Source organism: Anthonomus grandis, chromosome 2, assembly GCF_022605725.1.
Source record: "Anthonomus grandis grandis chromosome 2, icAntGran1.3, whole genome shotgun sequence".
Lineage (NCBI taxonomy): Eukaryota > Metazoa > Arthropoda > Insecta > Coleoptera > Curculionidae > Anthonomus > Anthonomus grandis.
The window spans coordinates 11,790,688-11,816,319 of record NC_065547.1 but is presented as its reverse complement, the minus strand read 5'-3'; the positions used below and the strand labels follow the sequence as shown (position 1 = coordinate 11,816,319).

General features: G+C 33.9%; 1 protein-coding gene across 5 annotated transcripts in view; it reads right to left on the bottom strand.

Annotated features, from left to right (window-relative positions):
• Positions 1-25,632, bottom strand: part of LOC126747184 (alpha-catulin) — a 281,545-nt gene that overhangs the window by 37,410 nt on the left and 218,503 nt on the right. For all 5 annotated transcript variants that reach the window (XM_050455705.1, XM_050455711.1, XM_050455696.1 and 2 more), the window contains 4 exons: positions 10,148-10,317; positions 9,837-10,091; positions 4,958-5,236; positions 4,742-4,897 (listed from right to left, as the gene is read on the bottom strand). In XM_050455705.1, the coding sequence (XP_050311662.1) occupies positions 4,742-4,897; positions 4,958-5,236; positions 9,837-10,091; positions 10,148-10,317 (860 nt within the window). The remainder of the gene's footprint in view (positions 1-4,741; positions 4,898-4,957; positions 5,237-9,836; positions 10,092-10,147; positions 10,318-25,632) is intronic.

Here is a 25,632-nt window from a genome sequence, read left to right as displayed (position 1 = left end):
ACTCAGCATTGATTGAAATTATGGAAAACGACCAACGCTACCATGAAGAAAATGCGATATTTCAGCAAGACCCATTATGCGCTACCAGTACGGTAGTTTCTGGACGCAACGTTTCCTGGTAGATGGATTGGGCGAAGGAGTGCTATCGGATGGCCCGCGAGATCACCCGATTTATCTTGATTTCTTTTTGTGGGGACATCTGAAATTGAAAATGTATGCCACCCAACCTAAATCGTTAGAAGATTCACGGAACCGCATTATTCATGAGTGCCAACAAATACCAATATTCTTCACTATATCCGGGAACACTTTGAGCAGTTACTGTACTAGTATCAATAATAATAAATTAGATTTCTCTGGAACCCGCAGCTCAAATTTAAAAAACAAAGCGCTATTGTAAAGAAAATTGAATGCCCTTTCAAAAGATATATCACGACCCTTCTTATCTAAAAAGTAAAGGTGAATGTCGCCCCTGCTAAAGGGTTGAAGTTGTGGGGTTAAAAATTTAAACAAAAAATCGTTTTTCTAAAATCAAAAATCATTGGGTGCGAGCGTTTTTGTTTTGTAAATCAAGAACCTGTAAAAACTAGCGCTAAAAATATGAAACAATAGTATTGTTTCAAAATCTTTGACGAGCTGTCATACTGCGAAAACTCAAGTTAGCAATTTCACACTTGGCAGTTATAACTAGATTAAAAATACCATTAAAATAAGCTATAGCCGCCAAGGGGTTGATGTTAAGGGGTTGAAAGTATTTTAAAAAAATTGTCCCTCTAAAGTCAAAAATCAACATTTTTCCGAGGGATTCGAGCACTTTTTAAACATTTTTAAAAAAGGACCCCAAATCATGCTGGACTGTTTTCGATGGGCCACCCTGTGTATAAATAGGCGCAGTAAAATAACTTAAAACGGAATGCGTTTAAATGTTGCCTAATGTATTTTGGATAAAAAAAGGTTGTCTTGGGTTCAAAAAAATCTTAAATTATATATTGGTTCAACTCTCCCACTCTTATCCCTTTACTCTCGAGAGAGTATGATGACATCATATCAGAATTATTCGGATCGTAGTTCTCCATCCTTCTCTGTCTTACGCTGCAATAGAAGCTAGTAGGTTAGTTTCTTAAGAATCGACACAATAGTACAATGTTCTGTATATGATATTCACATCATTCTTCTGTAGATTCACTATCTATTACTATTCGCTGGGCATTTTTAGTCCAGGTCTCAGAGGCATATGTCACAATAGGAAATATCAAGGAGTTTAATAATTTCAAGTCAATTCCTTACCTAAGGTTAGTAGTATTTTTTTTCCTTCTATGGTTAATCTCCTCACTAGTCTTGCTGAACTTTTCTTATTGTATTTATACTCTTCGTATATATTGAAGAGTATAGGTGATACATGCCAACTCTCTCTTACCCCGCACTTTGGACTAAAAGACTTAAATAGCGTGTTGTAACTTTCACCAGTTGAATGCCTTGCTGTAGTCGACAAAACACAAATAAGTTCTTACATTAAATTCATATGATTTTTCTATTGTTTGTCTTAAATTCTGAATGGGTACCCTTGTTCCCTTTTCATGCATGAATTGGGAATATGTGGAAGTAAATCAATTTTATATCGATAAATCTCTTCCTCCATCGCATCGTGGTAGCGTAGTTCTCTCAACCGCACTTCTGGGATGATGGTATTTGCACTTAAGGAGAGTTCTCATTTTCCTTTGTATGTTCGTAATATCCATTCTACTCCAAGTAATTACACCAAATGAGTAGCCCAGCACTGAACAGGCGTATGTGATAATTGCCTTAAAAAGATTTTTGCACTTAATTCCAGTACTTAGCATTCTTCTCATTCTTTTTTGAAATTCTGTTATTCTAAGTAAGTTCTTCTTGCATGGTCCGATGGTCAATTCTTTGTGCTTGTTTAACCACTAAGTACTTAGAAGCCTCTACTACTTGCATTGACTGGATCCAGTTTCTATTCTCCATCTGAAAATTATCTGGATTAACCTTACCTTTTTGGATCATAAAAGTTGGACAAACTCATCTATCCCAAAATTCATGCCTGTCGAATGTTTGTCGAAAATTCATCAACGGTTTTAAGCATTAGATCCAGTTGATGTTTTGTGGCTGCTAGTAGTTTTAGGTTATCCATATAAAGCAGATGGTTTATTTTAATGATATCGGCATTATTGTTTTTGATAGAATATCCATAGTTGATCGAGTTTATTCTTCATGATAGAGGGTCATTGCCAGACAAAATCAAAGAGGAGACGCGCTACTCCTTGAAATATACCTCTTTTTATTCAGATGGATTACGTATACTGCAGGTTGCTTCATTTAGTTGCATAATAGTATTCCAAGTTGACATTGCGTGCTCTAAAAATTGAGTTATATGTTGATTGATTTTGTAAATTTTTAGTATCTGCAGAAGCAAACTGTGGGGCACGGAGTCAAAGGCATTTTCATAGTCTATATAAGCCATAAAAAGATTTCTTTTCTTGGTATAGGCTTGACAACTTATCGCAGAGTCAATGATCAGTTGCTCTTTGCATTCCATTGCATTCTTTGTACATCCCTTTTGCTCATCTGCAATAATTTGGTTGTGTTCACAATGCTCGTAGATCCCCTGGGCGATACACGAAGTAAGAATCTTATATATCGTTGGTAGGGAGGTGTTTGGGCGGTATTTTGCGGGATCCTGTTTATTAAAATCGTCTCTGGGCAGAAGATAAGTTGATCCCTATGTAAAAAAGAAGGGCATTAATGATTAAACAATAGGTCATTAAAAACCTAGTTATTCGGTCGTGTGTATACCCTAAGTTCTTTATCCAGAAATTGTGCATTGCACCAGGTCTATGTCTCATTTCAGGGATATTAGCACCACTCTATCTCTTCATTAATCCACTCGGCGCGTTGATTTCATTGTGCCGGTATTTCAAGCTGGTCATTCCATAATTGCTGAATAACTTCTTTAGTAGAATATGTATTGTTTTCTGAAGTTGTCAGGTGCCTAGAATTAAGATTACGATAAAATGGTTTTTCTTGTTTGGTAAAAAGTGCATTAAGTTGTTTTCTTTTATTGCTTTGCTTGTATCGTTTTAAACGAGCAGTATATACACCAAGTTTTTATTACTTGTATCTAAGCTGAGTGTATCTAAGCAGTGTTGCACAGTTGTATTTTCTGCGTTAAGTTGGGCGTGTATGCTGTTTTTAAAAAATTATTTGCTCGACTCTTCTTTTGCACTTTCTTGTTCTAGTTGCCGCTGCATACTGAGTTAGTCGCCCAATATCTCCTCGAATATACTCCTACCTCATTTTGCAGTCGTTTCTCCCACATTGGCGTTTGGTATCTTTTCTACTTCGTTCTTTTTGGGTTCTTGACCTAAGTTTTACACCCAAGCATCTGATTACAGCCGAAGCTGCACAGTAGATTATCGTGTGTAGTTCATCTACGCTTGATATATCTGCAGCAAACTCTGGTAAAATGATTGTGTTAAGTAAATCTATCATAGTTCAAAGTTTTTTCGTTACGCTTAGCGTTGGTAGTGTGGGCCTATTAGGCGGGTCAGAGCCAGCATATTCTATCATGGATCTTCTAACTTCCATTACCAGATTATTTTTGAGAACTTGTTCGTTTGGATTCTTGATTAGTTTGTTCTGTTAGACCCATTCCTTCTACAGGCTTCTTCTTCTGGCTTAGTTTATTCTTTACGATCCTGATAATTTCTAATAAACATTTCGATTTCATTTTGAATTCTGTTGCGTCGTGTCTCTGGGATAAGTCCGTTTCGAATAATTACACGATATTGATCAGCTACCTTTATTCCGTTACAGTAAGGTTTGGGCATTCCTATAAAACTCTTTATGGACTTTTTGTCTCCAATTAGTAGTGTTCTGTCCTAAATTCATCACCCCGAAATAAATGCGCAGAATTATTTTATTTATGGCAGCTGTCCATTTCATGCGCTGTCTAGGCAATCCCATCTGGGTGAGAGCTGGCTGAAGTTTCTACTCAGCACGTTCGGTAGGTAAAGTCGGTGTTTGTGTTTGGCTTCTTTGCGTTTGTTGTGGTTGTGATTATTGGGCTGTAGTTGGTTGAGCGACAGGTGTCCACCTAGTCAACCTCCTGTCACCGACGTCCTGCATACTGTCATGTCTAGCGCCGGCTCCAGACATGCCCTAGCGATCCCCAGGCAGCGATATTCTTTCGAGGCGTCTTCTACTCCTTGTCACCATTTTTATGGGTGTCTGTTATTATTTAGCCCTGGTGGCCCAGGTTGCCCGTTTAATCGCCTTTTACGATAGGCAGAGTGTTGTCACCTTCGACAATAGTGGACTTAAATTAATAGCACAATTTACACATCGAAAGAAACATGAAATTTTAACAAAACGTACAAAAAACGTTAAGTATGAAATGACGTCATCTCACACACGTTTGAGCTTGGTGACGCGCGAGACCCTCGCCTTTCATCGATTATTTGTGGACTGACTCGATAATCGACTGGTTGTGTTCCTTATATTCCTATGAACGCAAGCGCGGTGAGATGCGCGATGCTACCGACGCCGGCGATGTGTTTATATATATCGGTGGACTAGTTAGTGCTTAACACAGAGCATAACGGGGGACTATTCTTTGACCCGGACCCTCACGGGGTTATTATTTGTTATTATTATATATATTATTTATTAGTATGTTATTATATATTATATTATTATTGTTATTATTTTCGTTTAAACTTACATCCATTTGGGCACTGTTATTCTCCTGCCATTTATCAGTTTCCGCGTCCATTTCGCTGGTAGCCAACTTCATTTCCAGACCAGATTTTGCAATTTTTTCTTGTTCTTCCGTATCCAGTCTCACAGCCTTAAGAGGTTTTGAGGTCGTACCATGTTTCTAAATAGGAAAGAATACGTTAAAATAGTTTAGAGCTGAAAAAATGCTTTGTTTTCTTACCCCGGGTCTTGGCAAAGACATATAGACTTGTTTCTCCGGTTTCGCTTGGCTCGCCTCCAGCACATCCTTCACTATGGTGGTGACATCGGACACGAGCCACTGGTACATCTCGGCGAACACTTCCAGGTTTTCCTGCGCTATTTTACTACTCGGATATACGGAAACGGTTTTTGCTGCTGTGACGACTTGGGGACCGTAAACTCTCAGGTTTATCTCGGTGAATTTGGCCGACACCTGAAGGGTTTCTGAGACTGCTACGTGACGTAGGAGCTTACAAACCTTGAAGAAAGGTTTGTTTAAAAAATCGTCTCATAAGGTGTGATTTGTTAGTTTACATGGGAGAATTTAAGGATTTGTTCGGTGCTTGATGTTTATTTGTAAAAAAAAACGTTCATTGGTATTGTGTTGTTTATTTTGGCAATAATTACATTCGAGTCGTAAACAATCGTGATAATATCAAGTAGTGCAGTGAAGCTTGACTCTGGGAGTATTTCAAAGTTTGACGGTATTCATTTTCAGCTTTGGAAATTTAGCATAGCCATCTTATTTAAGATAGAAAAATTGCTCTCAGTGGTGAATAGACTAGATAAAGAGCTAAAAGATCAAACTTCCACTGCGTGGATAAATTGGAATGCAAAAAACTCAAAGGTCCAAGTATTTTGCTCTCGACAAGACAATACTTGATAAATTGTAAAAATGATACTGAAATGTAGTTAAGGTTGATCACAGTACACGAACAGAAAACTGAGGTTTTTAGAGAGCTACTTTGACAAATATTTAATGAATATAAAATATCTAAGAATGCAAAAGGTGCAGAATACGTTTCTACAATTGACCTTTTAGTTAGGCAAATAAAAGATGTCAAATAGAACATTAGCAATAGCGCAATTTGTTCAAAAGTTATTAACAGATTGCTTCCAAGGTTTAATGCTTTTTGTACTGCCTGAGACTCTGTAACTATGGATCAGCAAATGTTTGAAAGAATTTCAGCAAGATTTAAAGACGAAGCGCCCATGGAAAATGATAAAGCCGAAATAACTCGTCTTGCTTTACAGGTAGAAGCTTTACAAGGAAACTTAAAGTTGGCCATAAAAAGAAACCCAATATACAGAATTTAAAGGAGAATATAGTGAATATTGTAAACCGAAGGAACATTGGATTTGAGAATATAGAAAAGAGATTCAGAAAGAAGAAAGAAAGAAGCACATGACTGGAGAAAAAGTTTGGCTTACAAAACTGGAATCTTTAAGTGGATCTATATTTATTAAAATAGCAAACAATAAGTTAATTCCTGCAGAAGGCAAAGGTGTGATTGAAATACAGGCTTTGATTCAAGATAAGTGATATAATCTACATTTCAGAATTTTGCAGCAGCTTATTCTCAGTAGAAGCTATGACAGATAAAAATGTTAGCTATCGGTGTCACAAGAACAGAGGGAAAAGTTCCGTAGAGATAATGTGCATTCTACAATGTAATTTAGCCAAGATCGTGCTACTAAAGTTATGGAATGATCTTTTAGGACATATTAATTATGCTTCAATCAAGAAAACTGCTGGAACATTATGTACGAAGCAATTTAAGTACGAAGTCTTGTGTTATGCTGATGAGATGGCACTAGTAATCAGAACAAAGGCCGTAAGGCGGGCCACACATCAAAGAAACATGAAACGTGAAACAAGAAACATGAAATATATTTCATAAAATAACAAGACACTGTCTTAAACAGGAATTCGTACATCGGCGAAATGCGTTTCATGTGACGTCATGGAGAAGCAAATCTCGTTGAAACTTGTTGCACGAATTAGGTTCTGTTCTATATTTTCGTGTTTTGTTCTATATTTTCATGTTTGTTCATGTTTCCAGTTATTTCGAAGGTATTTTCATATTATTTGTTAATTTGACCAAACATATATAAAAACAAAATGAAAGACGACGAATAATTTAATGTGATGTTTGTGTTAGTGATTGAAAAACATGAGGTTCTTTATAATTATAGGTTGGAGAAGTATTCTAATAGAAACGCCAAGGAATTAGCATGGCAGCAGGTGGCTATTAAAGTAAAATGTACAGGTGAGCGTTGTAAAAATATTTTATTAGTTATTTAGTGCGAATACATTTTAATTGAACATTTTAAATTAAACACATACTATATTTTGCCATGGTAAAGCCACTTCTGGTTTTACAAAATATTGGTATAATCTATCCCTTAATTGAACTGCTGCGATTGTTGGTCGACCACATAATTGTGATGGAATATTTATAAGGTTTTGGGGTAATTGTATGAAAGTATCCGATGAAACAAATACTCCATCGTGTTTTCGGATAAAGTTGTGTAGAACACATGCAGCTATTACAGTATTTTCAGTTTTATCAACATTGCATTATATTGGTGTATGAAATACTCATGAAACATTTAGAACAGAGTATTCCCAAGGCGCAGTCAACACTTTTTTTCACTCTTGAAAGGCTATAGTTAAAAATTCCTCTGTCATTATTAGTAGGGTTTCTTTGAAAAGGATCACTATTATCTCCAGGAAGTGATTTTGCCGGTGGAATATTGAATTTATTTTCATTAAGTAGCCTACCAATCTGGAAATTTTTAAATACTGCACCATTGCTGTTTCTTCCAAAATCACCTACTGATATTGCAGAAAAAAGAGAATCGGCATCAGCGATTGCCATTAAGACGATCGAATTGTATGATTTATAATTATAGAAAGCAGAGCCACATTTCGGTGGAGCTTGCATATGTTTACCATCTATACTAAAGTCCAGTGCAACGATTTATTAGAATGGTCACCCGTCAAAACACCAGCATTCCACCTGCCAAACAATGACATCCACCTTCTATTTACATTGTTTGAGAAGTAAAATGCTGGTGTTTTGACGGGTGACCATTCTAATATATCGTTGCACTGGACTTTACCTAGACAGTTGGGGATATTCTATAGTTCTTTAGATCTCTTAGCAATTTTCAGTCACATATTTCTGAAGGCAAAGGCATATATTCTTTTTAAAGGTATTTTCAAATTGCTTTAGCTGTTTCGTTCACTACATATCCTATGGTAGTTTCTCCTCTCATAAAGTAAAAGGATAGCGCTCGAAATGAACAACCCGTAGCGAGAAACCTGCAACAAACATAAAAAACATTAGTATATTTTCAATATAAATATCATGAATACATAATTTTATTTGTTTGATGTCAGTTGAGGAATGTAAAAAGAGGTGGAGGATGTTACGAATTAGTCTCCTAAGACATGTAAAAGAAAACAAGAAAGTAAGCGGTAGTATTGGAAAAAAGAAGAAACTATTCTATTTAGAAAATGCAATGAAGTATTTGATATCATATACGAAAAACCGGCATCAAACTGGAAATGCGGAGTCTGATGAAGACCATGTATGTGATAATCATTCACAAGTTGAGTACAGTCAAACCTATGGCAATGAAGAAGAAAGTGTAGATATTTCAAATATTAAAAACAATGATATTGAAGAAGAAGTAAATGAAATAGGCACTTCACACTTATTGGAAAGAACAGTTTCTTCAGTGCCGATAGATTTGCCCAAAAAAATCCGCAAAGATTCTCTTCCAAGAAGAGCAAAATTCAAAAAACGAATTTACTTTTTTATGGTGACATCTTAAATAAAGACGGTGCGCGTAGTACTGTACAGATTCCTCTTCAATCTCCATATTCTTCTGCAGTATCAGTATCTTCTTATGACAGCAACATATAATATTCAACTGATAATGGAAAGCAATATGCGGACCTTGCGAAATTTTGAGTTTTGTAACCTGCTTATATTAAAATATATGTTTAATATCAATTTTACTTTTTACTTACCTCAAAGTAATTAACAGCCAGTCTGAAGTTCGTATCCTTTTTAAATGAATAAGGGCCGACCACAGAAACTAATCTAGTAAATGTCTGCAAAGACATTCTATAAAATGATTGAAATTTTTCTGGATGATCACTTAATTCTCTTGATACTACATATGAACCATGTTTAAGGTTTATTTTGTTATATGGATGCACCCAATAACGTCGTTTCTTTTGTTTTTTATTATGTTTTGATAATAATAAAGTAATGACTTAAAGTAATGAAGGAAAGTAATGACTATGACAGTGTAATCAATTACTCTTTATGGAGCGTAAAAATGTCAACAAACACTATCAAGCTTACTATCACGCCAAAGAAAGTTTAAATTGAGATGCATTAGTGAACAAATAAAAGGGCTATCTGTGTGCAAGATAAATGCAGCATGTGTTCTTACTTCAAACAGTGCCATAAACATGTTTTAATTGAGTGTTTTGCGAAGTTTTATAGTAGCAAAGCAGAATTTTTGCGTTGTTTCATAACCATGGATGAAACGTGGGTCCTGTTGTAATAATATGTTATGAGTATTGAAATATCGCAACAACACTGTATACCACCTCATTAGTTATAATGTCATGTGTCATACCTCAAGATGTGTCGATACTGTCAATGTCAGTGTGTGTACGTCATATGTTAAGGAATCAATATAATAGTAGTCTGTGCTGAATACTCGACATGCGTGTTTTATTTCACCTATTTTAACAGGTCTATCACTTTAAACCTGAGATCAAAGAACAATTAAAACAATAGACTTAAAAGGAAGAGCCTTTGCCTGCTTTAGAGCTGGCACGCATCTGCAAGCAAGGTCATGGCGTTGGTTTTTTTTATGCGCGTTGGGGATAATTACCTTTGTCTATTTTAAAAAAGGTAAAGCTATTATAAACGGCGAGTAACATGCCAACTTATTGCAACGTTTGAGAGAAGATATCAAGCAAAATGAGCCGCATTTGGCTAAGAAACAAAAAAAATTATTTTATTCACCTAATACTAAAAACTCTTTACCTCCAAAATATGATCAATAGACTCCTGAAACTCATCGGACGTATGATGCAACCGATCGATATCCCCGTTCATCGCCTGCTGCCTGATCGCCGCCACCATTTCCAGACCTCGTTTCGTCGCAGTATTCAAATCCTGCGCCTGATTTATGCCTGCATTCGCTAGATGGCGCGATAAATCCCTCGCGGAATTGATACACGCCTGCACGGATTCTTCAATTTCCGGTGAGTTCGCTACTGCTTCAAAACCCATTTGTACCTTAATCCAGAAATTAATCAGACTTTGCCAGAGAGTTTCCTGCATTTCATTCTTACCACATTTGCATATAATCCTAATAAATGGTCCATTTCGGCTTTAAGGCGTTCACTAGCCTCTAAAATAGCCTCTCTATGTTCATGGCTAGTATAGGCACTGTCAGTGAAATCCTGAGTTCTTTCTAGTACTGCTTCTAAGGCTACTGGTAAGGTATCTTGACATGAGGCATCTAAAATAATATATTCCATTCACCATACTTATTCAAAACCATACAATTCTTGATAATTACAACGACAGATAAAAAAGTCATCAATCAGCTTAAAGAATTGTGTGATTTGAAATGACAGAATTATTGGCAATACATTCACTTAACATAACATGCATAATTACAATTTTTGTTTTGCTACTAGTTTTTATTAATGACTTAACGTGTAATAAACGAGCTAGACTTACTTTCTCTTCATTTAAATTTTTTTCTGAAACAAGTGTTCACTATTTATACTTTATAGGTCAAGTGATAAAATATTATACATTTTGAGTGCTAGGTAATAAAAGCTAGGTTGCGTTCTTTTAAGTCTGGGAATAGAAATTTGTGCCACGTTATTTCGCGTTTCTCTGGTGATGTTACCTTTATCTTTTTTTTTTAAATATTGTTTTTTAAGAACCGCAATGTGAGATAGAGATCATTTTTATCATACATTATTTTTATAACTTATTTTTGAGTCTTTTCAAGTTGGTCAAGGTGGTTGTTGCTTGTCCTTCCCCATACGGCGATACTATTATAGGTAATATGGCTTTAAATAAGAGCAAAATATAGAGTTCTTAATTGTCCCACAGTAAAAATCTTCCGAAACTTTCTGAATTCCTTGACAGTCAACATATCTTTCCTGTGATACCAGAAATATTATAAATGTAAAACACATTTTTACAAACGGCGAAGCCTCGGCAAGCCTTCTATCTTAACCTTAGAATACAAGTTTATGCAATGTAATCATAAATGTATATAGCACTTTATGATAACTACCAAATGAACATATAAAAATTCGTCTAAAAAAATACAGTTCAATAGTGCATACATTCAAAATAGGCCTTTAAGTAAGATTATTCATTTGAATTATTCTCTGAATTTTAGCTCTAAAAGATGCGGCGCCTAAAGTTTTAAGTTCGGCTGGAACTTTGTTATAATGTTTAGAAATCTGATAAGAAAATGAGCGTTCGAATGGAGTAGTCCGATGTATAGGTGGGGAAATAATATTTTTGTGCCTTCGGTCTAAGTTATGTGTGTCATATCTAAATCAGACTTTTTGATACAAGTATAAAGGATGTTTTGTAAGATTAAGTTGGATAACAGATGTGGGTAGATTCCCACCATAGTTCGAAGGCTAATTAGTATTCTTATCACGCCCTATGTCCGTTTTCTTATAATATAAGCACAGTGTAAACAAGCCTTGATATACTTTGTGACAAATCGCCTCATTTGTGCAAACCAATAATTTTCACAAATGCACTTTATGGATTTATCAATGCCCAAATGACCAGAATTATCATGACACAGTCTACATATCTGCATTCTTGCCATTCGAGGAACTACCCATGCTAGTTTCCCATCCTTTAACTTCTTATATAATTTATTATCTTTCAGCTTATATTCCTCGAAAGACTGCTTCGTCTCTCGATTTTCTTGACGTAATTCTAAAATTTTTCTTATTCGGTTGAAGTGAGGATCTTTAAGTTGTGCTGCTACTATCCATTCGGCTGTTATTCTGTTATATCTACCTGGTGTACTACATTGATTGGATTTCGACTTAACGCATCGACGTGAGCCATTCGTGTGCCAGCTCTATACTCGATTTCAAATGTGAACTCTGATACTTCCAACCACTAATTACCGCAGCTATTAAAAATTCGTCAGGAATTGTCAATTGCAATGCTCTTGGCTTCGTAAACTTTTAAAAGCAATAATCCCCCAAATTTTGACTAGGTTGAGCTTCATAATAAGCGGCTTCACAATTTAAACATGCAAATGGAATGGACTTACCAAAATGTTGTGCCATACTTATCCTCAACTCACTCCAAGAAATATCACATTTTTCATGTTCGTCAAAAAACTGTCTTGCATTCCCACATAAACGACCAGCCACTAAACGCATTATTGCATCACCGTCCCAACGATACCTTTCTGCCACTTTATCAACACGCTTAATCCACATTTCAACACTAATGTCGTCCTTCTGTGGATCAAACAATGGAATCTTTGTTTGAAGTCTTTTTACAGTTCTTTTTAACTCGCGGCTATCCGTTCTACTACTACTAGTCGTAGACGAAGAACTCGAACTTGACGAACTTCGCGTACGTTTTACCCGTTTCTGGATTGGTTTTCCCATTTTAAAGTTGTGTAAACAAAAGTCAAAAATCAAAAAAACCATGCCGATTTATATTTTATAGTTTTTTAACGTAAAACGTATAAAAGTACACAGTACAGTCCACTTATTTGAGCCCATCTCACTTCTGACAATTTGTAAGATTAATTTATATTAAAACGCCAAAAGAAACTTTCAACATTATGTAAACGACCAAAATTTTATAAATAAGACACGAGTGCTCACAACAAATATATATTCTAGACTATCGGGCTTTTTCTTTTTTTAAATATATTCTAGCAGATCTAAAGTTTGTCCAAACAGTTGGATAACAGATGTGGGTAGATTCCCACCATAGTTCGAAGGCTCATTAGTATTCTTATCACGTCCCAGCCTAGGATTGCTTTTAGCAACATGTGGTCTCATTTTTGGCCCGGTACTTTTCCGTAGATTACACAATGGACTCCCTTGTCTTTGTAAAATCTGCCCATCGATACATGTATTTTATTATTTTTGCTACAGTTTCTTGAATATTATTTTGTGATACAGAACCAAACGATGAAGTTACCTTCTTTCACACATATTCATCCAGCCTATTTCTCTCCGTTTTGCATTTACTCTTCATATTTTCTTAATCCACCAATTAAAGGAACACAAAAATGTTGTATAAACTGCATCCGCCTTTTTTCCATCTCTTTTTAGAGTAAGCTTTTTTTACCCAATGATTTATGTGCTCAGACAATCTAAGATCGGTATTCTATCAATAAACCCACATTTTTGTAAGTATCACGGTATAATAAAATTTCGTAGTAATTGGAGATCAGTATTTATTTTGTTATTTGCTTTAGCTACGTCTTCAGGTTTAAAAGAATTATAAATTTGTGTATCGTCTGCATACTGATGTACTGTGACAGACTTGAGCTTTGAAGTTAGTTGGGATGTATACAGACAAAAGAATAGAGGATGCAAAATAGATCCCTGTGGCACACCATGTTCAATATTTAAGTATTCGGACTGGGTACCATTTACCTTGACGTACTGCCATCTACCAGCCAGGTAACTACCAATAAGCTAACGGGCACTGTTACTGAAACGAAGATATGAGAAAATAGCCAGCAGCAACCCATGCCTTATCCTGTCGAAGGTCTTCGGGTAGTCCAGGAGAACCAAAGCAGTAAGTTTTCCACGATCGGATGGTTCAAGAATATCATCGGTTACCTTCAAGAGGGCAGTCTCGCAAATGCAGACTAAAAAGCAAGGAGTAGACTGTTTTCCTGTACATGCAGATTTATTTGTCCCTCCAAAACCCTCTCAAAAACCTTCGACGGGGCCGGTAGGATGCTGACAGGCCGTAGATCACTGAAGTCTTCTTGACAAGCGACCTTAGGCAGAGGAAGCAGGAATGATCGCTTACAGGACTTAGCAAACGTTAGTGTTTCGAAGCTGTAATTAATAATATGTGTTATATATGATAAAATTATTGGGCAACAGCTGATAATAACATCCACAAACTTATCTCATCTGTTTTAACAGCCTCGGACTAAATTGCAGCACAGAATTGCAGCGCGTATGTCATCAATAGTTACTAGTGACACAATGCTTTTTATGGTACTTGTTGAGGTCTAAAGTATCAGAGTTAGGTGAAGATGAGTTACTGACTTAACAAAATAGTCATTGATAACTTTTGCATTACTAAGCTGTTTAAGAATATTTTTATTAGCAACTGTAAGAATATTTAGGTTCCTTAAAATCTTCCAAGTTTTTTTAAAGTCTTTGATAACAAAACTATTCTAGAGGCAGACCTTTTTTCTTGCAATAGCAGTTGCTGCATAATTTAAATTACGCAAAAAGGCGAGAATACTTCCAGGTGGCAGCGGACTATTTCTTTTATAATTTGACAATGCTTTATCATGGAGTTTCATTATATTCTTTTTAAAGGTAAAAAATATACGGTTGTATTTGTAGATTTAGCAAAAGCCTTCGACACAGTATGCCATCGAAAGCTTTTGGAAGGACTGCAAAACATAGGAATTAAAGGAATTGTACTAATTTTTTTTTCAATTAGATTTAAATAATAGAAAATAAGTTGTTATCTACGGGAAACTTCAAGGGACTATCTTAAGACCCTTTATAAAGCTCAAATACGCCCTTCCCTCGAGTATTGCTCGGATGTCTGGAGCTCTGCATCCAAGCATAGTTTAAAGCTGCTAGATTCTATACAGAAGAGAGCTATTCGTTTTATCGACAAACCAGAACTGACAAAGTGTCTGGATAGTTTGGAGCACAGGAGAAAGGTGGCTGATCAGATCTTATTCTACCGTTATTATCACGGTAAGTGCTCCTCTAAGCTGGCAGGCCTGATTCCACCCAGGGCTGTTTCGGCAAGAAGGACGCGTCTAGCAGTTGCGGCTCATCAACATCGAGTCCACCTGCCTACCCCAAGGACGTCGCTGTATCGGGACTCATTCATCTGGAGAACATCTTCTTTGTGGAACGGGCTTCCACCTCACATATTTCCCGAGGCATACAACCTGCAGCGATTCAAGATAAATGTCCACAAATATCTTCGCGCAAGGACCACTCCAAGAGTGACATAGGCTTTTCCTCTTGTGCTTGTGTTTACCATAAAAAAAAAAAAAAAAAAGACCCACTCTGCCTATTGCATATACAGGGTGTTAAAGTTAAGAATAATTATTTGTTTATTTATCATAACATTTAAAAAAAAGTACTAGTAGAAAAAGTAAAAGTACTTTACTACTACTAGTACTTTACTACTACTAGTAGTAGTAGTAGTAGTAGTAGTTAGATTTTCCATTTAACTTGGAAAAAAAGTTACTCATAGGCACTGTTTTTAAAATATGTTTCTTAATTTAATTATTTAAAAATACCTGCTAAAATATTGCAAAAATTTATAAAAAAAAAGGAAATCGGGTTTTGATTTGTAAAAAAGTTGAATTTAAAAGTTGATTAAAAATTACCTTAAGTCATAATTTCATTTGACAAGTTTAATTTAAGATTCAAGCCTCATATTTTTTTTGTTTTTCAAAGTTTTTGTAGAATTTTAATTGGCATTTCTGTAAAATTAAACTAAGATATTTTAAAAACAGTGCTTTAAATCATAATTTTGCAAGAGTAACTTTTTTTCCAAATTAAATGCTTTAATCCAAATCAACTTCTTATAAAAAATGGTTTATCACCTCGCAGATTTGGGGCAAAAAGAACCAATCTTTTTAAAAATTGTAGTATTTGACAATTCACTACAATAACCTGCATGCAAAATTTAATTAAATTGAGCTGGTAGTTTAAAAGTTATAATAAATAAACAAATAATTATTCTTAACTTTAACACCCTGTATCTTTGTTATTAAACATTTCTGAGAAAAAATTAAAAATTAAGGTCTATTTCTTTTTAAATTCTCTATCATGTATTAAAATTAATGAAATTTAAACTGGACCACCCTGTATAAACAAATTACTTGATATATCAATATTGCGGGTGCGCTTCTTTCATTTGCTCACGATACTGTATGTGGAAGATGAATGCTGGGAAGTTCGTAAATCCAGTTTAAAAAAAACTTACAGATCACAGAGTGATTTGACATATATTTACTAATGATAAATCTCTGGGATTAGCATATTCTTAATACCACAAAAAAACTAAGTTATTTATTTTATATATTAAAAAAATGTAAAAAACAGTTTGAGTATAACTTAAATTAAAAACGTTTATTATGTCCTCGTCTAGTCAGTTCTATCATAGAGGATTATTGCTTGGGATGGAGTTTTTAATAACACAATTCGACCGCTAGAAATAGTTCAAAAAGCGATATTTAAAATTATGATTAGACTTGATAAAGTATATTCATCAAGATTATGATTCCATTCCAAGATTATGAAATTATGCAAATATTATAAATTTATACTGTAAATCAATCCTACTAAGTCTCCTGACCTCCGGTCCCTCCATATTATCAGCCACTATACATCGTCTCTATTTTTAATAAGTATTTTACTAAATATCGCTCTATATTTAATGACTTAATAAGACTCTAAGGAACCAGAGCCAAAATTCTCATGAGTTTTGGAACATTATAAATAATCTCCCTGCTTTCTCTGCCCTGCTTCCACTCCAAATATTTTCCCCTTTTATTGCAGTATGGTAGATGATCTTCAACAAGGCTTGATACTATCAGTAGATCCAATAGCTTTCTTGTCAGCTGTTAACGTTTCAGTTTTTTTTCTGTTTTTATCTATTAATCCAATTTAATTAAATGGAGTTTTAATGTCAATAAAAAAAAAAAACAGTTCTGGTGAGGATGACATTTCTGCAAATATTTTTTTCAATATTCCTGATTCAATATTAAGGGTCCTGGAGAGAGCAACTAATGTCTAAAAGTAGCCAAAGTTATTCCAGTCTATAGAGAAAGGGACATGGTTGATCCTTCTACTTTCCGGCCAATATCACTTGTATCCAACATGTTTACTATCATAGAGAAACTGCTGAAAACTCGTATTCTGTCAATTATCAAAGCAAATAACATTCTTGTTAAGTGTCAAAATAATTTTTAAAGACCAAATAACTTCTTTCTCGTTCATTTTTTGGAAAAATGTATAAAAAACTTGCCTTTAATAGGAGCATCTATTGCAAAAATAAAAAAATGTCATATATTTTCAGAAAATTGCTTTTTTTGGATTAGAGGTTTTTTTTTGGATTTTGGCCCACTGTCCGAGAAATAAAACCAATTTTCTTCACCCACGACTAGCAATCGTTATTGTAAACTTATAAAATATAAAAAATATTCTGGAACATAGCTTCTCATAAAGAAATTTTCTATGAAAAATGGTAACTTTTGCCATAGGGCTTTTTTAAATTATTTTTTTATAATTACTATCGAAATTTTATCAGTTAAGGACAAATGCTCCAATAACTTCTTTACCTTTCGTTTTTTGAAAAATTTAATATTAATAATAATAATCTTTATTTAGCATAAATAGCTACATACAAAAACAACATATTTCCCAAAATATTAATAAAAATAAAAATACATATAATATTAATAATAATGTTCATAAACCTAATTCAACAACATATTTAGTCAGTAAGAGTACATATATAAGTAAGCAATAAATATCAAATGATGGGTATCCCGATCCCCGACACTTGCAACGTCCCGGTTTTACCAGCAACAGCAGCATCTCGATTAATCCAAGGAATACTGCAATATTCCGGTCCGTCTAAACATTACCATGTCGGCGACCTAAGCACCTCGCCACCAAAACTGGTGGTCGCCAATAGGTGACTCTCGGTCATGAGGTTAATTACCTATGGGCTGGTGAACTAGATCGAATACAGGGTGTCCTGGTTTTTTTAGAGAGACTATGTCAAATCCCGGTTAATCCATGAATACTTTTTCAGTATCCCGGTTGTTCCATGGATAGCAAACACAGCTCTTCTGCCAGCCACAAACACCTCATCATTGTTCTCACTTCACTACAATATTTATCTGCACATATATTTACTATAATAATTTAAGCCACATACTAAAATTAAACTTAAAATAAGTGTTAAACTAAAATAGTGATCCTAAACAACATACTATAAAAAAAAAACAAAATGAAAATTAAAAAAAAACAATTAGGCAAAGGTAACAAAAATCCTAGGACAATATATGTGCCCTAACCAGCCTTTTAAAATTATTTACAGAATCACAGTCTCTTATGCTTGTTGGTAATCTATTACAATCTTGTAAGCCTCTCTGTAGGACAGAATTTAACATCTGGTTAGAGTTACACCTATCGATCAGTATGAAATTGTTACAGTTTCGAGTTTGATAATGATGAACATTTCTAAAAAACTTCACCTTCTTATATATATATGATGGTAACATATTATTTTTAACGTTTTACAAAAAAACATAGATGCTAAACATAATTTTTTGCTTAATAGACAACATATTCAGGACATTATGCATCATTACGATTGGTGTATATCTATTGCATTTCAAAATAGTTCTCATTGCTCTGTTCTGTACAAGCTGCAACTGTTCAATTTTAAAGTTTGGTAAATTGTATAAAATTATTAAGCAAAATTCAAGATGCGGAGCTGCAATGCTAGTATACAGTAATAGTTTTGTAGCCATTAATAATTGTTTTCCTACTCTTGCGATGAAACCAATTTTTTTGAAAAATTTTCTAGTTATGTAATCAGCGTGTGCATAAAAATTTAAGTTCAACAATCAAATATTACTCCCAAGTATTTAATTTGACTCTCATATTCTATTTTTTCATTATTTACCACAATGTTAATATCTTTCACATTGATGTGCATTAATTTGCTCTTTTTCCCAAATAAACAAAATTTCGATTTTGATGTATTTAAACAAAGACTATTACTGCAAAGCCATTTGAATAAATTAGATAAATCATTATTAAGAATTATTTGCATTTCATTTAGATCCCTCCCGATTAAATAAATCATAGTGTCGTCAGCAAAAAGCTCTATTTTACAACCACTTATAACATTGACGATATCATTAATATATAACAGAAATAATAGGGGACCTAAAACAGACCTAAAACCCTGAGGTACTCCATATTCGTTTGTCAGTAATTCTGACACACTGTTTTTAAACTTGACTTTTTGCGACCTGTTTTGTAAGTAAGTTTTAAACCACATTAATACTTTATGTTTAATACCCATCTTTTCCAATTTTTTAACAGATTAGCTCTATTTACAGTCTCGAATGCTCTCTTAAAATCCAGAAACACAGCGAGAACAAAGTTGCCCTTATCCAGTTCTTTTAAGAAGGTATCGCATATATTAATTACAGCAGATTCACATGAGTGACGCTCACGAAACCCTGATTGATTTATCACGAAAATATCGTTAGAATCACAGTATTCTTGTAGTTGTTCTTTCACAGCAATTTCTAACACTTTCTCATAAACCTCCTCCTCCTTTGAGGTTTTTCCACATTTCACGCGGATTTTTTTTATTTTCATCAATAACTTCTATAAAATATTTATCTTTTTCATTTTTAATTTGATTAACAATTAAGTTTCGTACTCTTTTGTATTCCCTTCATACTCCATCATCTTTTTCTACAACAGCCCTAACATATAACTTATCTCTTACATTCATTCTCTCACGGATATCAAACGTAATCCAATCTTTTTGCAAATATTTCTGTTTTAGAACAATGGTTTTATTTGGGCACATAGAATTTAATATATTTGTGATACGATCAACAAAAATATTTGCCAAAATATTCACATCCGCACTATTATTTGTCCATTCAGTATCATAAAGATAATCATGGAGTTGGTTTACATTGTAGCTCTTTATACACCTACGATTAATAATCACATCACGGTTTTCATTTATTTTCAGAGCAGGATGTACAGCCAGAATACGATGATCACTTATCTTCGGTGTTAAATGAACCTTAAATGACAAATTCGCATTATTGGTTACAATATAATCAATTAATATCTGTAATACGAGTAGGGAAGTCAACAATTTGAGAAAAACCATTTGAGTATATGGAAGATAAAATTTTTTCACCATAAAACGAAGGTTTAAGTAAATCAAAATTAAAGTCTCCTACAATAATATTGACACCCTCAAACGCACTAGCCTGATCAAGATAATCATTAAAAAAGTCCATAAACTTTGCATTTTCAGTTTGAGGTGGATGATATAAAATAGTACAAAGATATTTGACTCTTGATATTGAAAATTCTAGCGATAGACACCATACATAACTTTGAACACACTGTACATATTTTTATATTTGAGATCACTTCTTATTAATGCCATAACTCCTCCGGTTCTTTTATTATCTGTCAAGCACTGTTCAATATGGTAACCATCGAAATTCAACTCACACAAATCAATATCTGCACAAACATGAGTTTCGGATAAAAGCAAAAGCTGAGGCTGCCAATCACTTACAAGTACATTAATATTATCTTTTTTATTTAAGTATCCCTGGTAATTAAAATATATAATACTTGAACCTAAGATTTCAGAATCTAATTGCTATTTAATAAATTTACCCTTTTGAATATTTTCGATTCTTTTAAGAGTTTCACAATTAGTTCTATCCCAAACCACATGATTAATATTAAGAGACAAGCCATATTTTTTATTCGACAACATACAATTTGAACGTTTAACAAGAGTACTATTACATTCTTTACTGTCATGATTTCCACTACATTTTGGACAAACTTTGCCCTGTGTGCAGTCTTTACTAATATGACCATATTGACAACACTTGTAACACATAATGATGCCATATTCATCGAACACAGGACAGCGATTCCATCCTATATTCATTCTTTCTCTTTCTATAGTCAAACTGTATGTATTTTCATCCACCTCAAATATTAAATTAAATCTATTTCTAACAATATTTGTTCGCCGTATTACCCTCATATTAAAATTTTTTGAACTATTATTTAAATTGTTTTGCTTAATTACCTTTGTTATTATATTACTGTTACTATTCACATTTTCATTTATACCTACCACTTTAATACGTCTTTGTAACATTTTGGGTCTATCAACACTATAGCTTTCACCAAGTTTACTTTGAATTTCCGATTGGATGTTGGTAATTTTATTTTCCGTGCCACAGTTTAAGATTAATGCACCTTTCTTTGTCGCTCTCCCCAGTGTTACTCCGATTCCGATGTCTGTTGGATTTACTTTTGTTTTTAAATCTTCGTTTATTTTTTTAATATCCTTTGGAATCGCGCCCTTTTGATTAACAACCAAGACCTTACTTTGGGTGACCGATGCATATGATGCTTTCTCAGACACCCGTTTTTCAACAATATTATTTTTTAATTGCATCCTTTATAAATATGCAATTTCTTCTTTAAGGCTGATGTTTTCAGCCAATAATATATCAACTTTTTCATTGAGTGGATTAGTTTTACTGATTAATAGGTCTAAGGTACAATTCATATGATCTATCAAGTTTTGGTCGATGCATAGATCCTCAACTCCGCTTCTTTTCCTCGATCTCTCGGGTCTGTTACTACTATCAGTACATGTTTTACATTTCCAACTTGTTTTCTTTAAGTGGAATCCTCTTAGATCAACATTTTCACACTTTCCATGGAAAAACTCGTTACACTCCGTACACTCGATAATTCCCTTAATATCATCAAAACCTTGTTTACACTTTTAACACGTAGAACGGTGACACTCGCGTGATGCATCTCCAGTCTCTGCCATGGTCGGTGACCGAATCCATATTACATAATACTTTTCAATTCGCTTTTAAAATAAGCATCTATTGCAAAAATTAAAAAACCTAAATTTTCCATACAATTTAAGAAAATTCCCTTTTTCAGATTAGAATTTTTTTTTAATGTTATCTCACTATATGAGAAATAAAATCATTTCTTTTTTACCCGGGAATAGCACTTGTTAAAGCAAACAACTCTTATGGGAAAAAATATTTCTCAGAGACCAGATTTTTTGGAAAAAATATAATATGAATTTTTGAACTTTCGTGGCCCTTCAGTTTTGATAAAAAAAAATTGATTAATTTTTCTTGAAATTTTTTACCTTTATTCATAGTTTTCAGCCTATTTTAATGTATAGTCTGAAAAAAGTACAATCTGGTAATTAAAAAAAAATTCGGGAACACAGCTTCTTATGACTAATTTCATTTATGTTTAATATTATTATACTTTTATCATAAGACTTTTTTTATGGTCTTTTTATGCTTAATATATGGTAATTTTTTTATTTCTGTAATTTTTTGAATATTCGCGAAGTTTGGAGAAAAATCCAAAAAATGCCAATAATTTTTTTATCGCGCATTTCTTGAAAGAATATATAAAATACTTTTTAACTTGCCTTTAAAAAAATCAAACAAAAAACTGTAAATTTCCCATACATTTTGAGAAAATTGTCTTTTTTAATTTAAGTTTTTTTCGGATTTTCTCCCACTGTACGAGAAATAAAATCACATTTTTTTACCCATGGCTAGCACTCGTTACTACAAACAAATTTTACATAAAACATATTTTTCGGAGACCCATAGATTTTTTGGAAAATAATAACATGTAAATTTTTGGAAAACTCAATGCCCTTTCAGTTTATGACCAAAGAAAATTAATTATTATTCACAATTTTTCCTAAAATTTTTTGCCTTAAACGATGGTTTTTCGTTTATTTTAATATTAAATTTGAAAAATTTTATGAACTTCGTAAAAAACTTTAGATTCTGGAACACAGTTTCTTATGGAAAATCTACTTTTTTTTTCCTGGCTTTCCTATGGGAAACTTTATTTTGCCATGTGTAATATAGAGTAACAATCTGTTTTGCTTCGGCCATATTTTAAATACTCTGGAAATTGTGTCAGTTTTTTTGGACAAAAAACCCAAAAATTGCCAATAACTTCTTTATCTATCGTTTTTTCAAAAAATTTATGAAATAGTTTTTGCTTTTAAAGGAAGCACCCATTGCAGAAATTGAAAATCCAAAACTTCCTATATATTTTGAGAAAATTCCTTATTTCAGATTAGAGTTTTTTTTAATTTTCTCACACAGATAAAATAAAAAAAAATTAAATAAATTTTGAAAAACTCCAAATTAGCACTCATTATTGTAAACAGCTTTTATATGAAACATATTATGAGACCCACAAATTTTTAGAAAAAAAATTAAATGTGAATTTTTGAAAAATTTCAGGATCCTCCACGTTTTGACCAAAAATATTGATTCATTTTTCTTGAAGTTTTCTGCCTTTATTTATATTTTTTAGTCTATTTAAATATATACTTTGAAAAATTTGCAAAAAAGCAGTTGCAAAAAATTTGCAAAAATTTGCAGAAATTCAATTCTGGAACACATTGAAAACAAAAAAAACATAACACAATACACAATAATTTTTTTATTGTGCGTTGCTTCTTAAAATAAATAAAATATTTTTTAATTTGCCCTTAAAAAAGCTGGATATGAAAAATAAAAAATTTATAATTGCCCATACATTTGGAGAAAAGTACCTTTTTTGAATGAGAGGCTCTTAGATTCTTTCCATAAGAACGTTTTGAAGGATCTGGAGTTTTCAAAATAACTCATAGATCTTAAGTAAAATATATAAATTAGTTGTATTTCTGGAAATAACTATTTATTCAATATTATTATTATTAGTCCATATTTAGAAGACTAATGACTAGATGATTCCACAAGTAAGGGTGTTTTTTTTAGAGGCGGAGAACTTTAAATTGAAATTAAACACAAAATATTTTATTGATATGAACGAATTTGCTTTTATATTAAAGAATTTTTTTTGGCATTAATATTTAAAAATGATTCCGGGCATGTGACCCGCACGGCTGGCGCGTACGTGGCGTAATCTAGAGGTCCAATTTTCACACGCTCTTTCCAGTACTGCAGGCTGTATTTCGGCAATCACGCGTCGTATGTTGGCTTCCAAGTGCTTAAGTGTTTCGGGTTTATCAGCGTAGACATGCGACTTAACATAGCCCCAAAGAAAATAATCTAATGGCGTCGCACGAACAAGCTGGCCAGTTTACAGGTCCATTCCTTGAAAATATTCGTTGCTCGAATGTCTCTTGCAGTAAATTAATTGTTTGGCATTCTGTATGGCACATGGCACCGTCCTGCTGAAACCACATTTCTGCAACGCCTGCAACGGCTTCCAATTTAGGCACAAAAAAGTTGGTTATCATGTTTCTGTATCGCTCACCATTTACTGTAACATTCTGACCATCAGCATTTCTAAAGACATAAGGACCAATGATTCCACCGGCCATAAACCGTACCAAACGGTTAGTTTTTCTGGATGTAACGGTTTTTCGCCAATAGCTCGTGGATTCTTATCCCCCCAAATTCGGCAATTCTGCTTGTTTACATAGCCATTTAACCAAAAGTGTGCTTTATCACTGAACAAAATTTTCATATAAAAGCAATCTTTCCTTCTGCCCATTCAGCTAATGTACGGCGCAAAAGATGATCCTGGGGTTTCAACTCCTGGACAAGTTGAATTTTATATGCTCGCAATCCGAGATCTTTGCGCAAAATTATTCATAAAGTGGATGGACATAAGTTCACTTGTTGAGAACGACGACGAATTGACCCATTTGGATCATTATCAACACTATGCTGCACAGCAGCTATCGCTTGTTGCGTGCGCACTGTACGGCGTCTTACGGGATGCGTATTGTCGACTAGAGTAAAAGTAATGCGAAAACGATCAACAGTTTCTCGAATTAATCTCTCTGAAGGACGATTATGAGCACCATAAAACTCACGTAATGCCCGATGTGTTTCTCGAATAGAACCATGTCTTTCAAAATAAATTTGAACAATTTGGAAACGTTGCTCCGGCGCGAGTCTGTTCATGATGAATTGCCAAACCAAACTAATCTAAAAATAACCCAGAACTGTCAGGTCGGCTGTCATAAAAAACAGTGTTGCCAAATAAAAGTTCTCTGCCTCTAAAAAATACACCCTTTATTTATTCCGAAACAAGTGCGATAATATTCATGATAGCACTACTTATGGACTGAAGCTAATCCTTTTTTTAACTATATCGGAATAGTCGTACAAAAAGGATGAGGAGATGAGTATAATCACACTCCTATTTCAAGTTTATTTAGCAGGATTTTAAGGCCCTTAGTGACGACCTTCTTTGACGAGCTTCAGGATCGATGGTGCCCACAGACATAAATAAGTCATTTTTCAATATAAATGACCTTTAAACTGAAGAAAAAGATCGAAAAGCAAAAGGCTTGTTGAATGCCTATTGTTAAACGCGAGCAGGAAAACTGATATTTTGCATGCATGCGAGATTTTCGCATTTATCTTTCTGGGGCATCTAAGACAGGCGTTACATGTATTGTAAACACGTAGGAAATTCGACTTCGATAACCATATATTATTTAATGGCTGGAAAGGGGATGATAAAAATGTTATTTTATTAATCCTATATATAGTCTTAACTTGTAAGTAAATCTTTAGTTAAACGTAAATCCTCTTTATAGAGATTGCACAAAATGGCTGGGAACTAATTACCTGCAGTAGCTGCAATTCCTCTCACGAACGTCGCGTATGTGCTAAGCTTATAATTCTGGGGTGGTTTGGGAACTTTTCGGATTATAAGGGTTGACAAGTCTGGAGTTTCCGGGATTTTTA